The sequence below is a fragment of the Phasianus colchicus genome, chromosome 2, assembly GCF_987193195.1.
Source record: "Phasianus colchicus chromosome 2, bPhaCol1.hap1.1, whole genome shotgun sequence".
NCBI lineage: Eukaryota > Metazoa > Chordata > Aves > Galliformes > Phasianidae > Phasianus > Phasianus colchicus.
The window spans coordinates 11,001,075-11,028,958 of NC_143437.1; the positions used below are offsets into that span (position 1 = coordinate 11,001,075).

General features: G+C 35.4%; 1 protein-coding gene across 19 annotated transcripts in view; it reads right to left on the reverse strand.

Annotated features, from left to right (window-relative positions):
- The window catches only part of NRXN1 (neurexin 1), a 641,583-nt gene that overhangs the window by 387,283 nt on the left and 226,416 nt on the right, over positions 1 to 27,884 (reverse strand). For all 19 annotated transcript variants that reach the window (XM_090134782.1, XM_090134781.1, XM_090134773.1 and 16 more), the window contains one exon: positions 6,632 to 7,070. In XM_090134782.1, coding sequence (XP_089990908.1) covers positions 6,632 to 7,070 — 439 coding nt within the window. The remainder of the gene's footprint in view (positions 1 to 6,631; positions 7,071 to 27,884) is intronic.

A 27,884-nucleotide genomic window follows, 5' to 3' on the forward strand; every position in this document is an offset into this window, starting at 1 on the left:
AGAGAAAAGCAAATCTCAGACAATGTAGCTGAGTTTCAAAATGTGATGTGAACAATAAACGTTCCTACAAAAAAGATTCCTAAAATGTAGGCTACTGCTGTACCCTGGTGACTGTAAATTACAGTGAAGCAGAAAAACTTTGTTGTGTATCTTATAAGGATTACCCTAGAGAAAGCTCACGTTGTATTTTGAATAGATAGCAACAACTTATAAAAGAAATAAACTTCTCCTCTCCTGAAGAAATAATATCAAATACTCTTGGGTGAAGACTTCAAAATCAGTGTAAACATGTCATCTACCCATGACTATGTGTAGAATAACAAATTAAGAAATAAATCTTCTGGAGACCTTTTTTGTGTTCTGGAAGGCCTCAGAACATGTTAACTGGTTGGACTATCTCAAATTTACTGCTGGACATTTCAACAACAGCTGATGTACTGTACAAATGACTCGTTGAGACAACTGTGAGTTACTTTTATTTCATTGAATCCTTTTTGTTAAGTGCTACACTAAGTCAAGAAGCACCTGCAGCTGACTCAAAACTTGCGTAACTTGCTCTGCCTCAGCTGTCACATGGGAGCTTGACCAAAATATCATATAGCACACTGACTAAATCAAAAACCATAGCCACAACACAAATAGGCTTTAGTCTAGCTAACAGCAAGAAACTCATACCTAAACACCAGGAGTTTCACACTACCAGTTAACTAGCATCCTGGTTTCTAGCTGAACTTCCAAACAGCACGAGCAGGCAGCCATACAACCTTCACTGCTGTTGGTATCCAACAGCATATTTTATAGATAATATTGATAGGGAATACAAATTTTATCCACTAGTTGGTTTCTAAAAATGAGTGGAAAAAAAAGACCCATTAAGAAGAATGGAAAAATACTTCCTAATACATCAGAAGTTGCATGTGTTTTATTGTTTTTATTGTTGGTGTTCTTGGGTATTGTGTTGTTATTTTTTTTAATATCCTGAACTAAAATGCAAAAACCAAGTTCATGAGGCTTCAGCATATACAAAATAAGTGGAGGATCTTTAAACTCTTTTGAATTCACAGTGCATCCAGAACTGTGACACTGTGGCAGAGTAGCTGAATGGTGTTTTTTTTTTTAAAGACTGACATCTCTCTTCATAGAAGTTTTCCAAATTCTACCAAAATCCATCTCAGTGTGAACCATACAACAGTGAATGATTCCACAGAATCCTGAGATAAGACAACACACACACACACACACACACACACACACACACACACACACACACACCCTTTGCTGCATTTCAGTCCAAGTTTCTCTGGAGAAAATACAGAGATGAATAACATTTGCACTGTCAAACCTCCACTGTACAGAAATCCATATGGATGTTTCCTCTTATAATGGTGAAATGACCTCACTTTCAGAAAAGCAGGAAGAAGGAAATTTAATGGAATAGACAAAGGCCTTATGATGCTAACACAGGAGCAGGTTAATAACTTGTCCTGTAAAAATAATTCAATGTCAGTCAATCCATCTCTCACCAGAATTGTTAAGTTGTAGAAGAGAGATAAGAATGGGGCATATAGTTTTAAAGAATAATTTAAAACAACAGAATATGAGGAAGAGCCTATCCATGGAAAGAGAAAACCATAACCTTAAATTATAATATCCCTAAATTAAGAGCTATCATTTTTGTTACACATTTGCATAGCACCTAGCATAATGGCACTCATGAGCAGTAGTGATATTATACTATTTCTTTAAAAGGAGCAACACCAAGGTAAAAATTTATGCCAGGAAATAGGCAGTCTCTGTGCAAAGGCATTTTCTAGTGTTTTTTTTTTTGTTGTTGTTGTTGTTTGTTTTTTTAATGCTCAAAGTAGGAAATAATAGGAAAAATAGGAAAGAAAAAAAGCTAATAGCATTTGAGTTGCTTGAAAGAAGGAAAAAGGGAAAGATTCAGTAAAGACAATAAGGTGTGGGATGTTATTTGTGTTATATATGTCCCCAAATTCATGAAATAATGGACTCTGAAATCAAGTATAATGCCCTATTCTCTAGAAGTTGTAGATAAATTAATGGCCCTTACAATGACCTACAGCTGAAATGATTCTACAGTATTTCACATAACAGCAAAATGCAATTCAAACATTCAGAATAATCTTTTAAATACTGCACACACACACCTAAAAAAAGTTAACACAATTATGATTTTCAGCAAGAACTGCTTACTTATAAATGGTAAGTGATTAACAGGCAGTTCTTCAAAAAGGAAAAATCAACAACATAAGCAAGTAACAACATAAAAGTGAGCAAACATGGAAGTATATTGGGATGTATAGTGAGGACTATCTTACCACTCTACTAAGCAGAGGTTAGGTTTACCTAGAACTCTGAGTATGATGCAGATCAGCTGAGAAGACTGCAGAAGATGGCACTGAAAATGGTCAAAGGCTACAGAACATGATACATAGGGACAGTGAGTGGATGTGATCTCTTAATCTCTAAAGGAAACTGAAGACTAGCATAACAACAGCATCAAATCATAAAAAGTAGATCTACAACATACAAAAAAAAAAAAAAAAAGATTGTGCAACGCCTGCTGTGAACAAGGAAATTACCAACAATTTGTGTTTTTTTTATATGTAGAAAGATTCATCTTGAATGGAATGGGGAGGTTGTCCAGTGTCCACTGATGGAGGTAACAATTATCTATCACGACTGACACAGTTCCATTGTCACTGTGGTAGTTGAAGAGGTGAAACAAAGGACCTCTCAAGGGATCACTGCCATTTTGTTTTTTTTGTCGTTTGGTTGTTTGTTTGTTTTTTACTATGAGCTTACGAATAACTGAGAAGCAGTAAGACGATCATTGGAACAAATGTGAGGTAAACCCAGTATCTCAAATATGCAAACTATTAACACTTATTGAAATCTGGAATTTCCTAGAATGCTGGAAAGATAGGGAGGAAGGACTGCAAAGAAACGTATGTGTGAAAGAAGAACTCCCAACAACAATACATATAATCGATGTCTACAAAGTAGTACTCAGAGATACTAATTACATCCAAGCTCTAATTTCATACTCTAGAGATAATGTCTGGTATTTAAACTATAATTCTAACTTTAGTTCAAATTTTCAGAGACTTCTTAACCCTTACACGCTACTTATCTATGAGTAAGTTCTGATACGTTTTTACACTGCTATACAAGGTAAGAGTTGGACGTTAACCAGAATGGTAAGTTTCTTTTCTGATTTCACTGTGTAATGATAATTTCCAAAGGATAAATGGCAGTTTAGTAAAAAAAGTACTTAAGGGTTATCCTTGAGTACAGCAAATGTGGCAAAGTCTATGAAAATTTTAAACAATACCCAAACCTCAGAATCCACTTACTAGCCTAATTCTAATCTACCACAGAAAACAACGGGGGCAAAGACTTTCACAGCTGTTTCATGGTTTTAGCTTTTTTGTTCTTCTTTAACTGCAGAGTTGACATTACTGTTAACAGCAGAACAGAAAAACATTTCCCTTAGGTATGAGTTAATGAGCGTCTTCAATCATATTCATTATCTCAGCAATTTAGTTTTTCATAAGTGCATGTATAAGGAACTAAAACATTTCTAAATCATGTCTCACCAGTTCTGATCAGCTTATAAAAAAGGATTGTAAGTATCAGCTATTCTGATCTCCATGCTTACCTCGTCTGGTCTATTTAGTTACCTTTCGGGTACATGAAACACTTGCCTTTGCATATTAAGAAAAGGTGAAAAAATCTAAGAGAAGAGTATAGTTTTCTAGAAACACTTCACACGTTTTGTGCTAAAGCATAATATAGTAGGTGTCATGAGGACTGTGACCACAGCACGCAGCCAAGTCATGGCACAAGAGAAGCAGCTGTGATGTCACTGTCCTTTGCAGGAAATCAGATAGCCATGCATGCTGGGAGGAACCCAGCTCACACAACAGGATGTAACACAGGTTGTGTCCTGTGCTGCATACAGGCTACTGGTCAAGGTGTGTTCCTTTTTCCTCAGTTGCACATCTAGCAAAAGAGGTGGACTTGCTTAACTTGTTCACCAAAAACCTGCTTTTCATGTAAGGAAGCACTCAGAGAAGGACTTACAGGCAGCGTGGTGGGATTCTGCAGGGTCAGGACAAAGTCTGTACTATAGAGTAGATGCTCCTTGTGACTAAGAGTCCAGAAGAGAGCAAAGAATGAAAACTAAATTGAGTACTTGCTGATCCAGCTAATGCTAAAGTCATGGAAATCAGCAAAGCTCCTTGAGAAATGTCACAGCTTTCTATTATCTGAGGGAGCCACTATGCATTTGATTTGAAGGCTGGGAGTAAAAGGCTGCGAAACATCAAAATTCACTTGGGGAAAAAAAAAAAAAAGATTATTTGTGCTATTTATTGATCAGCAGGAGAATCTCTTCCTTTCTATTTGAAAGGCTGGAAGTATTTTATCAGCAGCAACAAGAAAGCTTAGAAGAAGCTGAGGTTTTTTTTTTTTTTTAATATATAACATATATTCATTCACTTATATGAAAATCAGAATATAAGTAAATGAAAAGTGATCATATTCATATGATTAGATTCATATTTGGATTGGGCTAGAGAAAAGAAATGAAAAGCTTCCTGGAATATTAAGAGGAATTTTATTATTCAAGGAAAAAGACATAGGAAATGTACATGCATAAGTCATGAAGAAATAACTTAAACATATCAATAATTTCTTTCAATCAGAAAAATGCAACGTGTAGTTCATTGATTTTAATCATCAGGCAGTCATTTTACTCGGTTAAATCTGATGGTTTAAGATAGTACTCTGGCAATATTTTCAAGGATATGAATAATAACAGCATTGCCACTGTTATCTGTAGTTCTCACACTGTAAAATATTATTGTATGTATTTAAAATTACAGAACGCTTTTGATGTCTGGTTCAGATTTTAGATAAAAATTCAAATACCAGTCAAAAAGTGTACATATTTTTTCACTATTCCTGGTAATAATTCCTATTTAAGAGCAAGTAGGTGATATGGTGATTTGAAAGAGTAGTATGGTAAATAAAGTTTGCCTATCTTACTCATAGGCTATTTATTCATCAGTTAGATTATTTTTTCTTATACATAGATATTTGATTACTTACAATTCTACTTAAAGATAAGACACAAATCTAATTTTTAGGTGACTATTGCTTCCTAAAATTACAATGCATACTTGTCAAATTCCTCCAACAGTTTGAATAATTTAAATAAAACAGATCCTAAAATCTCTTAATGGCATCCATGAGCTACATGGATGAGTATTTTACAAAGCAGAAATGCAGGACATTTCTTCAAATATGACTTGGAATATAAGAATAAACTTTGCCTTAAGTAGACTCACAGAAGCACATTATTACAGGATTTATGTCTCATATGAATCACTGAAACAGCACTGAAGGAGGAAGCCTGAAATGAAGACTGTAGTGTAAATAATGTAACCACTGGATACTCAATCACAATTGAGGTTTTTGAGATTTATTTATTTATTTTTACCTCAAGAAAAGCAAATACCTAACCAACATATGATCAGAAAATCAGGCTCTATACAACTTGAAATTCAAGTTCCACAAACCAGGAATCAAATCAGTATTTTTATCAATTCTATAGTAGATTAATCAATTGAGTTTGGTCAGCCTTTAGCATGGATTTGACTGAAATATTCAGTTTATAACTACACTTTTTTTTTTTTTTACTGTTTAGAAAGTTATTAAAAAAATGAGTGTTTTGAGGATAAAGATTCAAAACTCAATTAAAAATGCAAAGCATTCAGAAGGAGTCATCAGAAGGTACTGGGAAAAACCACAAAAACCAAAAGAAGACAGGGAAGTTTAATTGTGCAACATGCAATTTCAGAGTGTATATAAATTTCAGGTAGAATACTGATCTTGATCAGAAAATTCTTTGATGATCTAAATAACAGGGTCGGTATATCTCTCCCCAAAAAACCCTGATAAATCCTGGCATGTTGCTCAGGTCAACATATATATACTCAATATCAGATGTAGCATCAACACAAGAACAGCCAGTTAAACACATTACAAGCTGGGACAAATTTTTATTATTATTAAGAACAGTTTAAAATTTTGTTTTTAGCATTTCTGGAGAGATCATTTCTCAAGTTAAATACTATAGAATACAAACCATACTGACATAATTCTAATTTATGTTGGTATGTATTGTCAGCCACCCATTAGCGTACTATTTTATAGTATATTTTATATACAAAAACCTATTTTGCTGAGGTTTGCTGATACGAATGGAAGGTCTATGCTGTTTCTGTGGGCAGATAATTCCCAATATGGCAGATTCCTTAGAGTAATTCTTTTTTGCTTGATTTTTTATCTTGAAACCTACCACTCTGGTTGTTTGGTTTACTTGCAAGTTTAAATATTTGATTACCCAATGAATGTTAACATAAGATATGTTACTCTGGAAATCGTTATATTCTGGTACCTGACACTAATGTCTGTTTATATTTCCTTCACTTTTCAGACAACGTGCAACAACGTGCAACTTCGTATATAGCACTATACATATCCAGTAGTCTATCAGATATAACAAAAAAAGATGTAATGAATATTAAAATGGAAGACTTACCTGACCGTCCATCCCTTTGAAAGTCCACATGGTACCATTCACCATCATTCACCTTCTTCTGCAATGCTTTTATTTTTATAGTACCTGATCCCATGTCTAACAGCAGGTAGAGGTGGCCATCAAGCATCTCAATGGCAAAAAAGTCAACTTTCACCATCTGTGGATGTTTGGCATCTTTTTGGTGCCTTGGCTTTCCATGACTGAAAAGAATCAAACCATTTGGCTCAGTTGTACGAAAGTCAAATGATATTGAGCCTGTTTTCTTGGCATTCCACTTTGGCAAAGAGATGAAAGACTCTGGCGTTTCAAATGTGATCGGATCTAAGGTTGCAACATTCTCACATTTAAATGCTACTACCCCATGAATCTTCATTTTAGGATCTCCTTGTTTGGCAAGTCGAGATAACTCCAACCTGACATCATTATTTTTATATACAACCTGCAAGAAAAGTAGAGAAATTACCAAGAGAGACTTGAGCACTTTAACCAAACTTGTATAATCCTGAAACATTTATTATTTAATGATTAACAATAGCATGTAGGTTGCACCAGAAGTAATGCTTCCTATTTATTTCCAAGGAAACAACAACAGATACAAAGAATAAAATAACAATATTTGATAGAGCAAATTGTCATCTACCTTAGTTTTCAACATCGTCATCACCATTAGCTAATTTGTACAAGTGAGCTGAATGAAACGTTCTTCCTTTTGTGATGTGACAGCTGCATGGCCATCTTAAAAGTGGCTTATCTTTCATGTTGCTGTTGCCATTGCTGAAAAACAGCAATCTCTACTACCATACCAACATAACAGAATAGGAAGCATTATTTTTCGGGCAGCTCTCATATTTAAATGCAATAATTTACACACACACACACAAAATAACTTTTTGTTGACTAAGGATTTGATAATAGTTTTCATTAAACCAAACAAAATTGTTCTAAAAAAAATAACCTTAGAGTTAATTCAAGAAATCTGAACGAATCTGCACATAACTCATATTATCAGTTACAAATTAGCTTGTGTGGCCTTCATTGCTTAAAAGCTTTCTTTGCACAGTCATTCCACTCTGTTTGAGAAATATTAGATTTCTTGTTCCTCTAAACCCTTTGTCACTGTCTTAACTCTTCTGTTCATGTACAGAATGTGCACCAAGGTCAGATACTTTATAATTTAACATCTTTTCAGTTTGTCCTTGGGGCTGAGAAACAGTAATATCCATGAATATCATGAAGCCATAAACAGAAAGATGCATCACACAGATCAAAACAGAAAAAAAAAAAATCAACAATAGAAAAAAATGGGACAATCTCTGAGCCAGTTCAGTTGGCTAAAATACTCAAATATTTTCCTGACTGTACAGTTTTATCTGAAAAATGAAAGACAATATTAGTTTTAAATCCAATTGACCTCCACAACAAATGTTTTTGCCTCAAGTTGCATATTTACTCTGTCCTGAGAAACCTGACACAATAATTACGCAATATTCAAGTCTTTATTAGTATACTCTAAAATTGCCTCAATTTCTAGGTTGTCAAGGATAAAAGGACTGTTTAAATTAAGCTCTCCAATCACAAAGGTAGCACAACTACTTTGTCAGTATTTTTCCTTATTCAATAAATGATTTACCTATGCTAAAATACCACTGGAGGGCTGAATATGACTATATGGTGACACAAGCTAAAATGTTCATCTCTGTTTCTAAGGTTACGCCTCCACTAGCAAGCAGTTTTGAGCAAAAGCAACAGCTCAGTAAATCAGTTGTGTTCAGGATTCTTCATCTACAGACCATACATCAATCTGAACCAGATCACGTCTGGTCTCTTATTCAGTGCTGCAACTCTACAATGTAGTCTGAAGCTGTCTGAAGGACCAGTCATTGGTTTAGACCTTAAAGTGTGTTTGATGAATACTTAGGTTTCAGAGGAAATAAATCTCTGGAGTAACTCTGACACCCACTAAGCAAGCAAAGTGGAAGACATACAGAAACTATAAGAGACAAATATGCACAACAGAACTGTGCTACTGTTAGAAATAAAAACCCCAGCATACATGCAACATAAGATAGCATACCCCACAAGGAACAGTTGTTACTGAAAAATGCTAAACATAATATATACTAAAAATATGGTTGATAAATCACAAACTGTTCACTCTGAGAATTAAGTTATTTCAAATTATGTCATTATAATTTCATGATTATCAACCAAGTAACATAAACTAGTAGAGCTATTCTATACATATCTTAAAATCTAAGAAATAAGGCCATTTGTACATTTTATTTCAGAGTTTAATTCTAATACTGTTGCTCCCCATGGAGCTGTATATTTCCAAAGACGACGAATAACCCCCATTTGTGGCTTCCTGATAGCAGGAAGAATACTCTGCCATTGGGAGGCAGATAATGTATTGCCCGCCTTGAGTGAATACATAAAAAGTGAGTGCAGTTTGACTAACTTGTAATCTCAGAAAATAATGATACACACATTATCAAGAAACCCTACAGCACCTCAGAGATCACAGCTTACTCAAAGCAACTTAGAAGATTAAAGAATAAGCATGTGCAAGTTATCTCCCATTAGGAGGACCTTCTGTTTTAAGAGTGATGAAAGCCAAAAGGCAGAAGAATGCTTGCAAGAAGCTAGTAGACTGGCAGGGAAAATTACTTAGAGATGTTTGATCTTAAAAGACATTGACCAGACCACTTCCTATGGTAACAGAAGTTTTGCATAGCATTCATCTTGTCCAAAGAAGTCATAAGAGGAAACCTTTCTGTAGTGTGCTGAAGATCATTACAGTAAGACTGAAGAACATGGTAAAAAGGAGGAACAAATGGGTTCTCATTAGAACTAAATCACGGTGTTGACAATGAAAGTAATTAAGGCAACAAAGAACATTAGGAGAAAATATTCTTTAATTGTCAGCCAAACAAAAGCAGGTACAAAGATAACACAAACAAATGAAAAAGAAGAATTGCTTGTTTATGGGCATAAATTCAAACTATTTGCTCTTACTGAAAGCTGCTTGACTGAATAATAAATATGGTAGTTAATATAACTCAGAAAACCTGAAAAGAGGAGAGCTAAGCTTTATTTTGTGTCTAAAATTGTTCTATTGGCTTTGAAATCCTTTCCCATGTCAGAAACAAAAACTTTTAGTGAATATGACAACAGTGTTTTCAAGAACAGGTCACCAGCTCTGTAACAGAATCATATAATCATGGAACAGCTTGGGTTGGAAAGGACTTTAAGAATCATCAAATTCCAACCCCTCTGCCATAGGCAGGGTTGCCAGCCACTATGTCAAGTACTAGATCAGATTGCCCAGGGCACCATCCAACTGCCCTTGGACACCTCCAGGCACCCACAACCTCTTTGGGCAACTGGTTTCGGCACTTCACTGTTCACTGTAAAAAATTTCCCCTCTGCATCTAGTCTAAATCTTCCTTCCTTTAGTTTAAAACCATTCCCCCTTATCCTATTCACTACCTACCTGTCTAAGAAGTTGATTTCCCTCATATTTATAAACTCCCTTTAAATACCGGAAGGGTGCAATTGAGGTCTCCCCTCAGCCTTCTCTTTTCCAGGCTGAACAAGCCCAGTTCCTTCAGCCTCTCATCACAGGAGGGCCGCTCCATCCCTTTGATAATCTCTGTGGCCTTCCTATGGACCCTCTCTGAAAGCTCCACATCTTTCCTGGGGGCCCAAGATTTGGATGCAGTACTCCAGCTGGGACCTCATAAGGATAGAATAGAGGCGGATAGTCCTCTCCCTCACACTGCTGGCCATTCCTGATGAAACCCAGGATACCGTTAGCCTTCAGGGCTGCAAGTACACACTGCTGGCTCAAGTTAACTTTTTTTTTTTTTTTTTTTTTAATCAAAAAGGACCCCTAAGTCCTTCTCAGCTTGATTAATCCCAAGGAGTTCTTCACCTAGTTTGTATATATATATCTGGGATTACCTCAACTCAAGCACAAAACCTTGCACTTCGCTTTGTTGAACCCCATAAAGTTTACAAGGGCCCTCCTTTTGAGTTTATCAAGGTTCCTCTGGATGGCATTCTTCCTTCCTACTGTATCGACTGCACCACTCAACTTGGTGTAAGTAGTTTGAGACATGAATTATGATGGAAAAATTGCTAAAGCAATTTAGTTTAGAAAGAGGCATGGAATTTTTATAATATCTCTAGGTATTCTTAGAATCTCTAATTTTGTATATTGCAATTACTTTCATCCATACATTTCTCTTTTAGTATGCAGGAATTGAAATTTATCACAGTTAAACCTCTGGTGTTTCTGAAATGTGAATGAATACATCTTTTTACATTTATTGTATGAAAACAGAATAAAGTCTACATCTATATTTTTGTATGCTCTAGGTCCTGCTGGGTCTTAGAATATTAATTTTAGTCTCATGAAATACACAATTTGGAACTGAAATATCATGGATATTTTATTAAAATGAAAATATAAACAATAACTAAAGACCACAACTGAAAATAACTAAATTGTTAATTCACTTGGCATTTGGAAATCTTATTCCTGGTACTACATTGAAGTTTGTACCTCTCCCCTACACGTCCTGTTCATAAAGGATGTACTCACTCATCATTGAAGCTAAACAAAAAGGAAAAGAAAAAAAAAACAACACACAGTATGTTCACAAACAAAAAATAGTCATTGGAAGTGTGGAAAAGAACTGACAGTACAGAATAATTATGAGGCTAATATCTGCTTTATAACTCATTCAGGTGTATGCTTTAGGATTGAGAGCCTCTACGGCACAAGTGAATTCAATCTGGAAATGTTTTTTTTATTTTTATTTTTTATTTTTGAGGATTTTTTTTTTTTTGAGGATTTTTTCTTTCCTTTTCAGTGCACATAAGGATAAATATGTTCTTAATAGTGCAGATATTATCCAAGGCTAATTACATTCAAGATACCCTTCGTATTCTTCAACGTTAACTATGTAGATTAACCCTCAAACAAAGGTAACAATCCACAATTAGTCAGTGAACGTAATTTGTAAAGGAGAAATATCTTTGAGTCACAATCAACTTCACTCCTATACAACCAACACTTGGTATGTTTGCAGTTTCTCTGTGCTTCTCTAGGAGCTGTTGGGCTGGCCCTGGTAAATAGCTTCCTTACTCTCATGCTCTAATACCTAAGCTCAAACAACATAATTTTCCTGTGCATGAACCTGCAAGCCCTAAAGGAAGTGTGCTATTAAAAGCTCCATGCATTTTTCTTTCATTGAATGTATTAACACCTCTTAATATTAAGTAAGGGACAAGACCCTGGTCTTTAAAATAATAACCTAGTTCTTGGAAACTACAAAAGGTCACTTAAACTCCCAAGATAAAAGGAGCAGTTCTCAATTTCACTTGTTACTTGCAACAGAAAAATCCAAAGTAAGGAATAGAACTGTTTTCCAGAAGAGAACAGACATACATAGCAATTCACATCAAGACAGCAATACCCTCTATCATGAAGGCCAACCGCACACCAGGTAACATATGACATAGCTGAGTCTCACCAAATAAATCCAGCTAGGAAACAGCAAATATTAACTTAAACTCAGCACTCTCTTTAACATGGCCTCTGGACATCTTGGCACACAAGCAGAATTAATTCATCTTTCCCGAAGATATATAATTTATAGGTAACCAGGGCCTTAACAAGCAAAGAACTCCAGGGAAGAAATTAAGAATTCACTGCAAATCTTGCCAGAGGTCATGGTGCCTTCAACAACAACAAAAATGAAGTATAGCAGCCAATAAAAATATATTCTTAAGTTGGTAGCCTACAATTGCATGAAAGTTGAGAAAAGGCAAAGGAGAAAACAAGTAATGTACTGTTGATATTAGAGACATCCTAAACACAACAGTTTGACTACTAAATGAGAAGAGCAGACATAATTAAAGCATTAGCACAAATAAAACCTTATCAGTTCTCTTTAATTTCCTGATCTTATTCCATGAAATTTAAAACCAGGAAAAATGCAAAAGAATGAGGATTTCAACACCACTCCATCTCAGAGTCCAACCTTTTCCACGCAAAGGATTTCCTTTGTATTCCTCACATCAAATATTATCAGTGAAGAATTACTCTGAAATAAATGTTTCACAAGACTGACCATTATGTTAGTAACAAGCTTCCTTCCAATCACTTTGATTTAAAAACCTTTGAACTACAATGAAAGATTTCTTTTTCCAAATTATTTATATTATGAAAGCAAAATAGGGTCTCAAAGAAGTGAGTCACATTGTCTCATTTGTAACATCTAAGTTTCATCACAATAATAAAATCAAACAGCAGTTTAGGATAGCAGTTTAGTTAGGAGAAGCCTATTTACTTAAAAGAAAGGTGAGGAAAAATACATTTGAATGAATCCATGCTCTAAATCTGTTGTTTTTTTTTTAAGTGCAACAGAAGTATTTATGTTACCATAGAGCAGTACTTTAGTACTTCCATGAAACCTGTACCACCTGGTTGGTTACTACAACTTCACTACAAACAATGGCAATTAATTTTCTAAAATGGAGACCCATATGATCCAAAATGGCTCAAGTAGGTCCTGCCAACCTACTGTTTTATGCTGTCCAGTGAAGTCAGCAGGAGATAATTTGCTGATGTCAGAAACTGTAGCAATAGGATTACAGTAAGTGAAGCCTGAGGCATTTTTATCAGCCTGCTTTAACAGTCCCTAGAATCTCCCCACTCCATTGAGAACTATCTCAAGTGCATACAGTGTTATATTCTTCAGAAATCCAAAATACAAAGCTGACCATCAAGAGCTTTCGTGTAGTTTTTGTATTTACTGAGCAACTCCATAAATGTCAGCCTCTCAGAGGATAGTTGTCATTTTGCTAATATGCCTCAATTCATTTCCAACTTACAAAACAAATATAGCAAGCATTACAATAGCAACAGATTATTTATGCAAAACTTAAGGAGCCTTACTTCAAAGGCTTGCAATTGGACTGCACTTCTGAATGTAATATGAATGAAATCATCTATTCAAGCCTCTACGTTTATGCGTCTTTATATACCTGCTTTGTCTTCTGAGACAGAGAAAAGATTAGCAGGTATAATGAAATAGTATCTCCAAGGAAATAATTTATTAATTCTCAGATGAAGTGGTTTAAGTTTTACTGGAGTGGATGTGTGTGGCAGTCTAAGCTCTGGGGACTGGGTGAGACATTTTGGAAGGGGTTCATTTAGATCACCAAACCAAAAATAAACGTCCAGTTGGAGGTAAGCCCCAGGAGAACAGGATATGGTTCTGTAGAGTAGATACCTACATGACTGAAGGAAATGGCAATACATGCATTTTGCTGCATCATTTTAGGTAACTGATATGATCTGGGAAACTGCTCTGCAAATTTCAGCTCAAAGAAAGTGCCAACATAATGGAGCTGGAAACAGTAAAATAAACAAAGCAAAACAAACAAAAAAACCCCACGCACAGTGATCAACTATAATGCTCCAAATTCCATGAAAGATATATTTAGGAGATCCACATTACTTTCCTGTCTCTTTTTCTTGTTTACTTTTGAGCATTCAAAATGATGGAGCAGAAACACTCTACATGACTATTGATAAAATCACACTTGGCTCATCGATGGTGACAGAAGAAGAAACCCAACTACTGATTGCCCAAGTCTAAAGGAGCACTGAACACAGCTTCAGTTATCAAACTGTGAAAAATAAAATAGTACTTCATTACTATAGAAGTACATAGAAAATAGCTGTTTTAGGCCTGCCCCTACTAAGGGCAGTGGCTTTTCTAGAATATAAAACATTTTTTCAAGGCTAACACATTTTCATATGGCACGATCATATACTTTGTCTTGGTTTATAGTTTTAGATTTCAAAAAGAAAAAAAATTGAATGGCACATATTCTCCACAGAATATTTTGCCCTAAAAGGTAGAAATAATAAAAGAATAATTAGAATAACACTTGCTATTAGAAGTCAGTGATAGTAAATCCAGACATTTGGGTTTAACCTGAATCTGAATGCTTCCCAGAGAATTTAATCTCTCTTTGGTTCCCTAAAAAATGGGTATGCTACTGCCTCACATGCTAAAAGCTCGTACAAAGACTGAAGTTTGCAACATCAGCATCTGTTTGGTAGAACCTGACTAAAGGTGAGTAATATTTAATCATGCATTTCCTACAGGAAACATCCTTCCCATTTTCTGATTAAGGACGACAGGGATCACTGTGACCAAACAGTATGATATTCTAACTTTTGTAGCACGCAATTACAGACTATAGAGTATATTGGCCATTTAAATGGAAAAATAAAATGTACTCAATCAGGTCAGAAACTACATTCAATAAAAGCTGAGCTTGAATACTACCTGTCTTAAGGTCAACAAAATAATGCATTATGCTTTGCCACACTGAATGGCTAACTAGAGATAATAATGTTGTGATGTTGTGGCTCCTCTTTAGTATTACAAGATATATTGCACAGACTTCTGCTCATAGGAAACGGACATACGTAGTGCACACAATAAATATGTTTCTTTAAATTGTGTGTTATAATATCCCTGCAATTTGGCACCAAAATAGAATGGACAAGCTAGAATAATTATATGGAATTCCAACACGAAATCAAAAGGACATGAAAATCAGCTACTGCCCCCAAACAATGGTTTAAAAGAATGTAAAGAATGGAGCAACAAATAGCTTACAGTTTTGTAAAGGGAAGATATCAATTATTTTAAGGCAATCAAAAATGTGGCAATGGGTACATACAATCACAGAAATGAATCCAGTATTACTGGAAATGGAATTAAAGTAAGGAAAACATACTGAGCTTACAGCTATGAAAAACTACCTATTTGCTTTGCTTAAGATTCACTGTGCAGTACTGGAAAGATCACCTCTTTCATGCATGAGTCACTTGTTACCACAATTAATACAATGGTGAGAGCTGATTTTGTAGCTCTTCTGGTCTCTTCTGCTGGAGCTACAAACACTGACTTCAGAACTGTTTGGTTCTTTTCTCCTCTGCTTTGACAGTCTGAATAGAGACATCTAAGGAGTGTGCCAGAGAAAGCTTTATATACTGCTTCCATGGAGAGAGAAGTTATTGTTGTATCGTTTAACATGTTATATTAGGAGAAATTTGAAAATCAACATTTTTTTTTAAACAACCTAGATAACAGGATTGTTGTTAAATTTTTTCAGCCTGCTGTGGACACAAGGCTTTTGAAAATCTTTTTTTTTTTCTCGCTTCAATCGACTGTTTTGTTATTCCCTGTATGCCCTGCTGTCTGCTGCCAGGCTGCTAAATGTTTCTGACTGTGGTTGCTGTGTTCTCTGTTTTCAAGAAATTGGTTCAAGGTTTCTGTCCATCCCCCACCCGCCTTTTTTATTTTAATTGCCCATGGCAAAGATTCATAGAAATTTCTTGGCAACATCTAAATTGCAGAATTCAGGAACAAGTTGATTCCACTGAATTTCTATCAGCTCCCAAGCAGGAACAAAGCTTCTAACAAGACATAAGTCACAAATTAAAACCAACAGAAACAAAAATAACCGAAAGGAAAACAAAATGTATTATTTGAAGCAAAAACAGCTTCACATTAATACCTTAAATAACACTTAAGGAAGAAAACAAACAATATACTACATCCAGTGACTGGGAAACTAAAGGGATACAGGAGACTCACTTGTGCTGAATTTCTGCTTTTTCCTCACCTTTCTGTCTCATTGCATCTAGAATTACCAAAGGCTAATTCTGCATTAAATACAAAAATTCTATTTTTTCTTTCCCCATGTGGTGGTATTACACTCATACGCAGCTAACTCATCCACCACCCCACTCTCACCTTCCTCTTACTCAACAGTACACGGAAGAAAAAATGGGGGGAAAAAAAGGCTTCTGAGTTAAGCAGCAGCTCAATTAAAGGGAGAGGGGAAAAAAAAAATAAAGACAAAGACAATTATTCTCTGCTTCTCATCAGCAATCAACATTCAACCACTTTTCAGGAAGCAAGGACTCAACAGAACTACCTTTAATTAGGCCATCTCCCCTAAGGACAAAAAATGGCCACAAAAAGAGCAGAAGAATGAATCTCAAACTGAATACAAAAGGCAGTATGGATCCTACACAGAATCCAAGATTGGGAGGTCAGTGATCTGTAGATACAGAGCAACAAAAAGTTGATGAGGAAAAAGAAATAAGTGACCAATATAGGTAACCCTACAATATACCTGAATGAAAGCCATGTTTTCAGACATACATAAAAGCAAGTGTAGTCTGCAATTTTATGTAGAACATCAGTTCTGCACATCCTTTGGTGAAATGAGGGGTTTTATTCCACTCATTACTGGCTTTCTTTCAGCCTCTCTCATCAGTATATTAGTAACTGCCAACTGATGTCTCTCAACCTTCTTACTTCTCCAGAATAATAAATTCTCAACTGGCTTTTTCCTCTCATTCTCTCACACTCGTGTGGCTGCTCTTGTATCTAGCTGAATAGCTAGCTCTTGGCTGTGCCTTTTTCTGGCTGCTTTCCCTTTTGGACTCATTTGCTCCATTTCCTGATTCCTGGTTTGAAAGAACCTTCTGTCCCATTGCTGGGCAAATAGCCCTCTAATGCGGGGCTGAAATGCCATGGCTATTGTATAAACTCAGAGCTAGTCTCCACGTAGATAGTGTCCTTCCTTTCTGCTTTGTTAGCTGGCTATTCATTCAGTAAAGTTCCCTACTGGCTGACCAGCTATTGAAACTTTCATTTTCCCATTCTGGCTGCTAGCACAGTACCTAACTAGGTTGCAGCTCTCCAATTTCTGTTTGTGATACTGAAACAAAAACAGTTTATGGAGATGTTGGTAAAATTGTGTTAACATGACAGCTAGATAGTCTTAAAACAGAATCTCAAGCCATATCTGTAACTTTTGTCTCCTTTCACATCCAAATTCCTGAAAGATATCTAGGAAAATTGCTCCTTACTTTCACCTGCCTGCTCCTACCAATCCTTATAGTTGTTGTTTTGTTTTTTTTTTTTAATTTTATTTTACACTTTTCAATACTATAAATTCTGTAAAACTCACTACATTGGCATTTCCAAGCACACTGCCTTCTCAAATACAAGTGAGAATTAGAAGCTAAAATTTCTGTAGTACTTATGCAGAGTAGGAGGAAAATTGGGACTCTTCCATTCCAAATACTGATCTGTGTGTATGACTAAAAGCAATTTATAAATTTTCAAGAAAAAGATGAGCTTGATTCATGAGATATTTTTAAGGCATCTCTTTTATCTTCATGGCATCTCTAATTATCACCTACCTATGAGCCATGTTATTTTAATTTTACTGAGGCTAAAGCTGTCCTCTTTATCAGGGAGTGCAATGTAACGGCAAGGGGGAATAGTTTTAAACTAAAAGAGGGAAGATTTAGGTTAGATGTTAGGAAGGAATTCTTCACTCAGAGGTTGGTGAAGCCCTGGCACTGCTTCCCAGATCTGTGGGTGCCCCATCCCCAGAAGTGCCCAAGGCCAGGTTGGATGGACCCTGGGCAGCCTGAGCTGGTGGGGAGCAGCCCTGCCCATGGCTGGGGTTGGGTGGGGTTTTAAGGACCTTTCAACCCAGGCCATTTTGTGGTTCTATGAAAATGAATTTGCTGAACCAAGCCAATCATCCTAATAATAGTAAGGAACAGGGATGCATTTCTTGATGTCCAAGATGTGGCATACTCCTGCAGCAAGAGAATAAACCTGAGTACGCATACTGAAGTATGATGATTCTGACAGGTAGCCTCCAAACCTGTGATTTTGGTGTCAGCTTAGTGCTAAAGAAATGACAGATCATAAAATTCCCGTTCAGTTTCGTACTTAGTCTTCAGCCTCAAGCAAAATCAATTGTTTTGACAGATCATCAGTAAAAACATATAATACTATATCAAACTTTGTCTAAAAACATTGAACAAGAGCAGCTTGCCAAATAAAATGAACTACCAACAGGTACCTACACAAGGTATTCACTGGTTATTGATATCTACTATAAACATAAAATGTTATCAATGTACTGATCTGCAAATAAAATGGGTTTCCTAAAATATTTTTTTGCTAACAAACATATCTCACAATAAACATACCTAACAGCATTTATTTGGACAATACCTATGAAGAAAGCTAATTCTTAGTAAAGGGTAGACAGTGCAATTAAACATTTCTCACCTCCTCATGAATTGAATGTTTCGTTTCAGCAATGTTCTGACACTTGCTTTCACCTTTAAAATGTTCTTATTTTTTCAAATTTCAAATAAACTGTTCAACTTTAAACAGCCTTTTTTATGAAGTACATTTTGATATACCATGTCAAAAGAGTGGGAGGAAAAATCAGTATTTTCTCAGGCAAAAATCAGTTTCTAACTATTTTCAACAAAATATATCAACAGGCATGCCACACAGTACGTGCACTGAATTAAGCATAAATGAAAAATCATTCGAGAGTACACCAGGCTTTTAGTAGCCCCATTTATCCTATTAACTGTTCTTTGTACTCATCTCTGCGCGACTGTATTCAGGAAAAAAAAAAAAAAGAAGAATTCAAAGCTAGTCAAAGATTTGTAGCATGCATTTTCTTTAGAAAAGTCTGCCAAAATTAGGCTCATGATCGTATTATCGATTGTGGGGTTTCAATCCCACTGAAGCCACTACTTACTGGTTAAAGACTATGAAAACCTGATAGATCCAAGACTAATTCAGAATTGAGATGTTAATTATGCCTAATAAAAAACTTTAAAATGAATTCAGAATAGGTACACTCCAAAATAAATATATTTGGAGAAAATATCAAGTGAGCAGACAGTTTTAAAACAATGGAAAATTGTCTTTGCAAGGTATTAGTCTTAACACAAGCCAATAAACACCATCAAGTAATGAGACTAAGCCTTACCACATCACCTGTGTGATTTTGTCAGAAAACAAAAGGGCACATCAGGCTTTTATGAACCAAAAGCTGAACCCATCATTCCAGTCTGAAACTGGTTTGACATTTCAAGAGGTAGTAGTTCTTGAAGACAAAAGCTACCAAGAGGCAGACAGGAGGCTCTCTGCTTTCAGAAACAGTAACACAAGTAACAAGCTCCTAGAAAATCCGATCTGCACATGTTACAGCCCATTTATTTTCAGCTCCTCTGCATGAAGGGTTCTTTTCATGTTGTTGGGCAGACATTCACAACTGATAAGCAGGGGAAGGAGCTGCATTAAAAATATGAACAAAAACCCCTCGCACCTTCTGACAGCTTCATCTTAAAAGAAAAAGAATTTTCAAAACACTCCATTTCTTGTACCACTTTGTTTTTTAGAAACCTCTTTAGAAAAGCTCTTTAGAAAAGTGAAAGTTACAACCAGTTATGTGCTGAAGAATATTTTTCACAATTCCCCATCTTGCAGCTCTCTGTACAGTCTCCTAGCTGATAACTGCTAAACATTTTCAAAAGACAAGCTTGGAAACAAAAATCCTTAGCCATCCTTGATATTAATAGTCATTGACTCAACAGATACAGTTTTCATGGCATGATTTTTTTTGTAAGTCAAGCCTATTTTTAAATCTGTCTCATGGGAACGATCAGTTTGACAGCTTTCATGCTTTTTAACAGCTTCCTCTATGCTTATAAGAAAAGAGAAGCCAGCAAAGTGAGTAATGTGACTTATTTAACCTTGGAATATCTTTTAATATTTACTTAGCTTAAATTTGCAATTTATTGCAGACCATTTCAGTTGGCATCACGAATTATATCACAAGTTACTACCACTAACCTGGGGTCAAGTTCACAAAACATCCTAGAACTACTAAATCTGTCAGACTTTTTGTTTGTTTGTCAGGGAAAAAGCAAATGTGCTCCTATTCATCTCTCCTACTATCATTTAGATGGGATACAACTGGTCTGAAGTTTTCATACCATTTTGGTACATCAGCTTTTCTCTTCTTGAATAAAGAAAAACAGAACACGAAAGACAGATCAACCAGAAGTATTTCTACAAATTATTGTGGTGTCAGCTGCCCCCAGTCTTTTTTTTTTTTTTTTAATATACATATACCAGGTAAGACAGATACATATCAAGAGCTGCAAACATCTGAAAAATCAGTTATGATCTTTTGAATGAACACCTGTTTGAACATACCAGAACACTGAGCGATTCATATAACTGGCTTAGAAAAAATATTTTTACCTTCCATTTTGATATTTTCCCAATGTTTTAAGTGTGTAGCAACCATTTTTAATGAAAATGTGGGTAAAATATAAATCTATACTTCATCTCAACACAACAGAAAATTCTGAAGAGCCAAAGAACAGCTGCACTTTGACAATTAGATGATACCAAGATTGGCTTAATAAGGACATCCAGATTTTTATATTTCTACATTAGTTTTTTTTTTTTTTTCTCCTATCTGGTAAATAAGATATATTGTAGTGTAAGCACTTAATCTTTACTAACTGAAAAGTAAAGAAACAGTTCTTCTCTGTATTCCTTCCAGGTTCCCCAATGAAGATTTAGAAATCATTCACCACATGATGGTAAAGCAGCATCCTTGTGTTTCCAATGGCTCTTAAGCAAGTGAAACTGTTTGCGTGGAGTCTCCATTGAAAGAAAACAGTTTGCTTTTTTCTTATACAACTGCATGAATTCCATAGCATAAACACTGTACTTGAAGCAACTGGATTTTAAAACTCTTGTTTCAAAACGTCACTAAATAAAAGGGGAATTGAAGAACATTATATCCTAAATAGATATTCCATTAGAAACTTCAGTTCTTATTACAGTCCTAGACTGGAATATGCAGTTTTCTGAAAGAATTATAAGGAGCACTGTCTAATTTTCTTTGTTGTTCTTTCTTTTTCTTAAACTGGTGAAACAAATCACTTATGTCAATAATCACTTTTTTTTTCCTAAGCAAATAATAAATTCCAAGCAAAGGATTCACTTAATAACTTAATTCTTTCAGAGACAGTGTATACATATCAGTTCATGAATCTTCAAAAAATTGCCTAAATAAAACTGAAACATTATCAAAATGGTTATACAAAAATCATTTCAACTGTCGACATAGAAACGTGCTGTAAATTCTGGGAATGAAACTCAGAGTACTCAAACTTTACCATTCATTGCAATTTTGCAGCAAAGAAAAGATTCTCAGAAATTCAGTGAAGCCTAGCCTTACGAGTAAAGGGTCTCAACATAAAAGCAAATGACAGACTAGCTAACCCTTAAGTTGTTACAGAAATGAAAGTATGCTACTACCAGCAGTAAACTCATATATCTCAAAGACAAAGGGTGTAGGGACCTCAACACTGACATCTAACCTATCACACAAGCCAATGTAACTAGTTCATTTTGGACTCTGATGATGCATTACAGGTATGTTTTCACAGATATTTCTGTTATTTTAATGCATTAGTGTAATACAAGCATTGCTCTGAAAGTAATGCCTCTTGTTTTGTTATGTCGACCCATGACATCAGAAGTGGATGTAGGTGGCACGGCAGTACAGGTTGACCCTTCTCACCAATATTTCATTACATTTTGTTTCCATGTGACAGATGATAGCAGCAGGGCAGTCTGGAAGTAAGTACAAAGAAATAAGAAATAATTGTTCCCAGTGACATTCATTGACACATACTGAACAATTAGGGAGATCAAACAGTGGATGTCACCACAGTGAGACGGTGGGTGGTGCATTTTAGCACTGATGACAGAGACATGAAAAACAAGCTGCATTCTGGATGACCACTCAGCTGTCACATCACAAAAGGAAGAGCATCTCAATCAGCTCATCCACATGAATTAGTAGATTATGACCAGAGAACTTTGTGCAGAGATGAATATCACCTTCAGTGAATTGGAAACGATGATGGCAAAATTACAATGTTACTAAGTTTATGCCATGTGGGTCCTACAAATACTCACAGAAAGAAAACTATTTGAAATCTGTCAGGACCTAATGAGCTAAGATGAAGCTGACGGTTTCCTGGATCACATCAGCAATAAGACACAGCATTAATGGAGTCAAAACAGCAGTCCATGGACTGCAGCATGTGAATTCCCCATTGAAGGAAAAGTTCAAGATGCAGCCCTCGGCATGTAAAGTGATGTACGCAGCCTTTTGGGATAGGAAAGGGGTGATCCTTCTAAGCCCAAAAAAACCATTAACTCTGACCACTACACTGCAATTCTGGTTAAGCTGAAAGCTCAAACTTTCAGAGTCAGGCCAGAAAAGACAACAACTTTTCTATTACAGTATGGTCATACAAAGCCCCATACCATTATGAAGAGTATGGAACACGTTGCTGATCTTGGCTGGACTGTCCTACCACACACACCCTGTATAATCAGGATTTAGCACCTTCTGACTTTCATCTGTTCAGGCTGATGAAAGATAGACTGTGTCAGCAACATCTTCCTAACAATGATGCCATCACTGCAGCTGTGAAAAAGCGGGTCATCTCTACAAGTGCAGGTTTTTATGGCTGCAACATGCAGACTCCTGAACGCTGCTGGTGAAAAAACGCTGCTAATAATAGGACAGTACTAAAAAATAGTGATTTGTAGCATTACTGGGGTTCTTTGTGGTAGTTTCCATGAAAATAAATAGGAGACATTACTTTCAGAGCAATCTACATACATCAATAAATAGCTGTCACTAATATAGCATATTACTCGTTAATGTGGAAGAAATGTCAGGGCATAGTCCAAAATTGCAGGAAATTTTGTTTGTTTTGTTTTTTAACTAATTGATCCTAAAAATATGTATATTTCCCAATAAGGGACAGAATTTTGATTGATGTAGTGGAGAATACATAAAGTATTGCTCTCAAACACTCTTTGAGCCTTTTAACATTCAGGACAGAGACAAGTTAAGACTTCTTCATTCATAATTCTGAAGAAGCAATCTCAACATTTTATTCCCAGTTTGTCTGCTTCTGTATTTTTTCAGTTGTCTCTGGAAATCCTATATGTGTATTTTTGTGATCTTTTAAATCTGAATTCTCTCTCACAGTGCAAACTATCCAATTTTTTTTTTTCCCCCATAGAGTGATCGATGAAAAATAGAAAAGGATTTTCTTTTCAAACATTTTCTTGGAACAATTTTTCCTGTATCTTGCATATTTCCATTTTAATCCGGATGCTGCTGAGTCGTGATGAATATTTATTTATTCTCATCTTTAGAGATATAAATATTTATGAGCAGAGCAGTAGCTGACTGGCACCTTGTATCATCTAAGAAACATATGCACACTGGACATATGAGATGGAATTTCTTTTTCTGTCCTTAAGAATTGCCTAAAGGAGATGGAATATATTGTTCCTTATGGTCATTATTGTATATGTACATAATCAATAGCCCAGTATATGTCAGTTCCAGCAGCAGGAGATAAACATAAAAATCTTATGAATGCTGAGGGCTGTTCAGTATGAAATGGATGCATTTCCTGTTTGTATTTCAAAGTGTAAACATTTAGAAAATCCTATGCATTGGAGAGGAATTTGTCCTGAGTAACCCCAGAGCTCCCTTCTATTAAATCCAGTCTACCCTCATGCAAAACATACACAAGACATCAAAGAAGAAGTGTTAGTGTGTTTGGGAAAGTGTTTTTTTCTGAAGATTGTCTCCTTTATGGAAATATTATCTTAAAGCACTTTGTGCTTACTTCCTTTGGATCACTTTAAGTTGTATGTTGTTGGGTTTTTTTAAACAATACTAGTATCAGGACCACTCATGAATCTTAGAAAGTGGAGAGAAACATACGTGGAATAAAGACTGAAATTCATATCCTGATAAAAAAAATGGGTCTGCAAGATTCCACAGTTTTCTCCCTGAATACTCCCGTTGACACAACACAAACATCCCACACCTTTCACACCCCTCTGTTTCCTTCTCCACTTTTAAGCATCCTATTTCAAAAAAGAGTAGTGAAAAATGCATAAAAACCACTGTTATGAGGCACTGATTTATTAAACACGTACCGAACTCACTAGCATTTACTGAGTAGGAAATATGGGAAACTTCTTTTAACAAACAAAAATCTGTAACACATCTCTAACTGACTCCCCAAAATGGCTTGTAGTAAATATATTAAGCCCTCTAGCACACCTCTCCAAAGAAGATGTTTCCACATAAAATAGCTTTTGCTTTATGCAATCTACTCTGAAGCATCAGAGAAGACTGAGATGGCGCTTTTACAAGTACCTTTGGGAAAATGCTCTGCTACATAATCTATTCTAACTGTCAATCACTTTTTCCTGCTACTCAGCCAATCTGAATTTTCACTTTAGTAATCCCATTGCATTACTCCCCTTGTGCTTCTGTGCTTTAGCATTTACACTCTTCAAATATGTATAGCTATTGTTAAGGAGAAAAAACCATTTTTCCTTCAGCATATCATTTTTTCCTGTTTGAATGCTGTTGGTCCCCCTTGGAGTGCTGTATTTCCTTGCACATTCCAAATAAATGTCAGAAAAATTAATATTTGTTGTTGCTGGAAAATACACCCTATGCAGAAAGCACCTTTCCCTCCCCCAACATTTTCACATGAACTTGTCCATCCAGTTCCCCAGTTTACCTTTTTATACCATTCTGTTATCAAGAAGGCTTTACAAAACTGAAGTTTCCGATAAAAGAAAACAAAAAATTATTAGCTAGATATTTTACTAAAAAAAAAAAAAAAAAAAGATTTTCAACACCTTCTCCTAGCCATGAACTATGTATTAAGAAAATACATTGCAGAATAACAGTAACTTGGAGGTCAGCTGTGCCTTCGTGATTTTTCTGTTCTTATTTCAAATGCTTCAGAACAGATACCTTAAAAAGAAAAATAATATTTCCATCTCTCCTTTCTTCAGTACTGCTTCACAGCCTCATTAGAGACTCAGAATATCAAATCCTGCACTTTTCACACTTCAGAGATCATTGTATCTCATGACACACTTTCCAATGCCAATTTAAATTCTTTTATAATAAGCAACTTTTTCTCTTCTCCTTGACTTTTTCCCATTGCTTTTGTTTAGTTTTTTCTTATGTCCACTTTCAGTGTACTCTTATCTACCTCATTCATCTTCTTCATATAAATCTTTGAAACATTTGACAACAAACCATCTAAAAACTCTTGGGGAGACTACATTTGTGTCTCTTCCATTCATCACTGTTGAGCTTGATTTCATGTTTCAAGTACGTAAACTCAGAGCATCTCGAAGAAGAGACTGATGATATTTGACCTTTGATCAAACTGATTTTGAGCTTTCATAATTAAAGCTGCTTTAAATATTGACCTTTCACATAACATGCCTTCATGGTGACTGATGTATTCCTAAGGTTTACCTACTTGTAACCCAAAAGATCCTTAAAAATCTGCAGAAAAGCACAATGTTCTTCACCACTTTAGCAAAGAAATTATGTTACTTCTGTGGATTTTTTTTCTTTGCTAGTTTATCACTATTTGTTACTCAGTATATTTTTTTAGTACTCATTCTTAAGAGTCATAGCTTTTAATTTTTTTCAGTAAAGATGTGCATGACTCGTGTGGCTGAGGATACTGGGTTTGTCTAATTACCTTCAATAGGGATAGGATTTCTTCCATGTCACTTAAAGTACAATAAATATTAGACTGTTTATTTAGTTTTCTTCCTAAAATCCTATTTGTATTCACAGAAAGAATAATTAATAAGGGATCAGAAATGACTGATGCTAGGTTCTTGCTCCAGATAATTTCAGCGCATTACCAAATGAACCAGTTGTCAGATGTATCCAGAACTATAGACTTCACCTTTGTAAGAGGTAGAGTACTATCTTTAACCTTGTGAGACTGACAGTAGTGAGGATAAAATGTTTGAATTTTGGGGAGAGCAGTACAACAATAAACATATCTAGAGTTTTCCATATTTATAATATAATATACTGAAAGATATCAGACTTCTACAGAAACAACAAATACGCTATTCATAGTCCAACTGTAGACAGTTTAAAGCTGAGACTTTTGGCTCCTAAAAACGTGCAGCAGAAATACATAAGTTGTATGGGGTTCTTTTCATTATAGGCTTTTTTGAAAGCTTAATCTACAGACCTTCCGCAGTAAAGGCTTGCTACAACTCCTATTAATGTCAGTGAAATTCAGTATCAATTACATCAAAAGACTATGAATCAGGTCCAATTAGATGGATCTATATGTTGATTAACTTAGGAGATGCAGGAAAAGATAGAGATGCAACAGCTAAATTGTGAAAATGCACACACAAAAAACAGTAACTATAACAGTATATCCTGCACCTAAATATTTTACTTATTTTTATTAGTTTTTATTATGTCACTCTTCAGTGCACACAAAGATGTATTCTGGATGGAAATACGAGCTCTATAAGTTAAAAGAAACCTGAATAGGATTCATGGTGAATTATTAGCTAAGCACTATGTTTTGTAATGCAAACTAAATGGATGTGTAATATAAACTAGGAAAAAAAAAAAAAAAAAAAAAAAAAGGAAGAATGAAGATTTTAAAGTCAGAAACTAAGGAGAATATCAGCAAGAGTGACTGAAAGAATGAAAAATATATTATATGCACAAAAAACCACAGGATTCAAAACAGTAAAGAGACGGAGAACTTAGTCACAACTCAGAAGTAACAACATATGGAGGGCAAAAATAAAATTGGCAGAGGACCTAAACAGTAAATAATAAAATAGTTTGAAAATAATCTGACAGTAGATTCATTCAGGTTTGAGATTCATACTTATAAACAAGGAGCTCATTTAATCACTAGAATTTTTTCCTGAAATGTGGTAGATTCTGTATTATTGTTATTTTTTAAATAAGTGGAACAGTTTAAAAACAGTACAGTGACTGCTGCATTTGAGAAACAAAAATTACTTCAGCTAAACCCAATGACCTATTTTACGTGGGAAGCCATGTTAGGTTATTGATGTTCCTTGAAAACTGTGACAGTTTCGATTAATAGAAAGTTACAGAATAGGGACACAATCTTACAAGACCGAGTGTCAAACTTCTGGTTAAGTTGAATACAGATATAAATGGGTCAACATAGTTACAGATATCATCATGCTTGCTGACTAGTAGGTGAATATTTCATTTTCATTTAATATAAATCCTTTCACTCTTTTGCCTGCAATCTACTACTCCATGAGATCTGTGGGTTCATCCATCTGAGAATCTCATATAATCTCATTACAGGTTACAAAATGCTGTATGTATCACTAGAAAAGGAGCCACA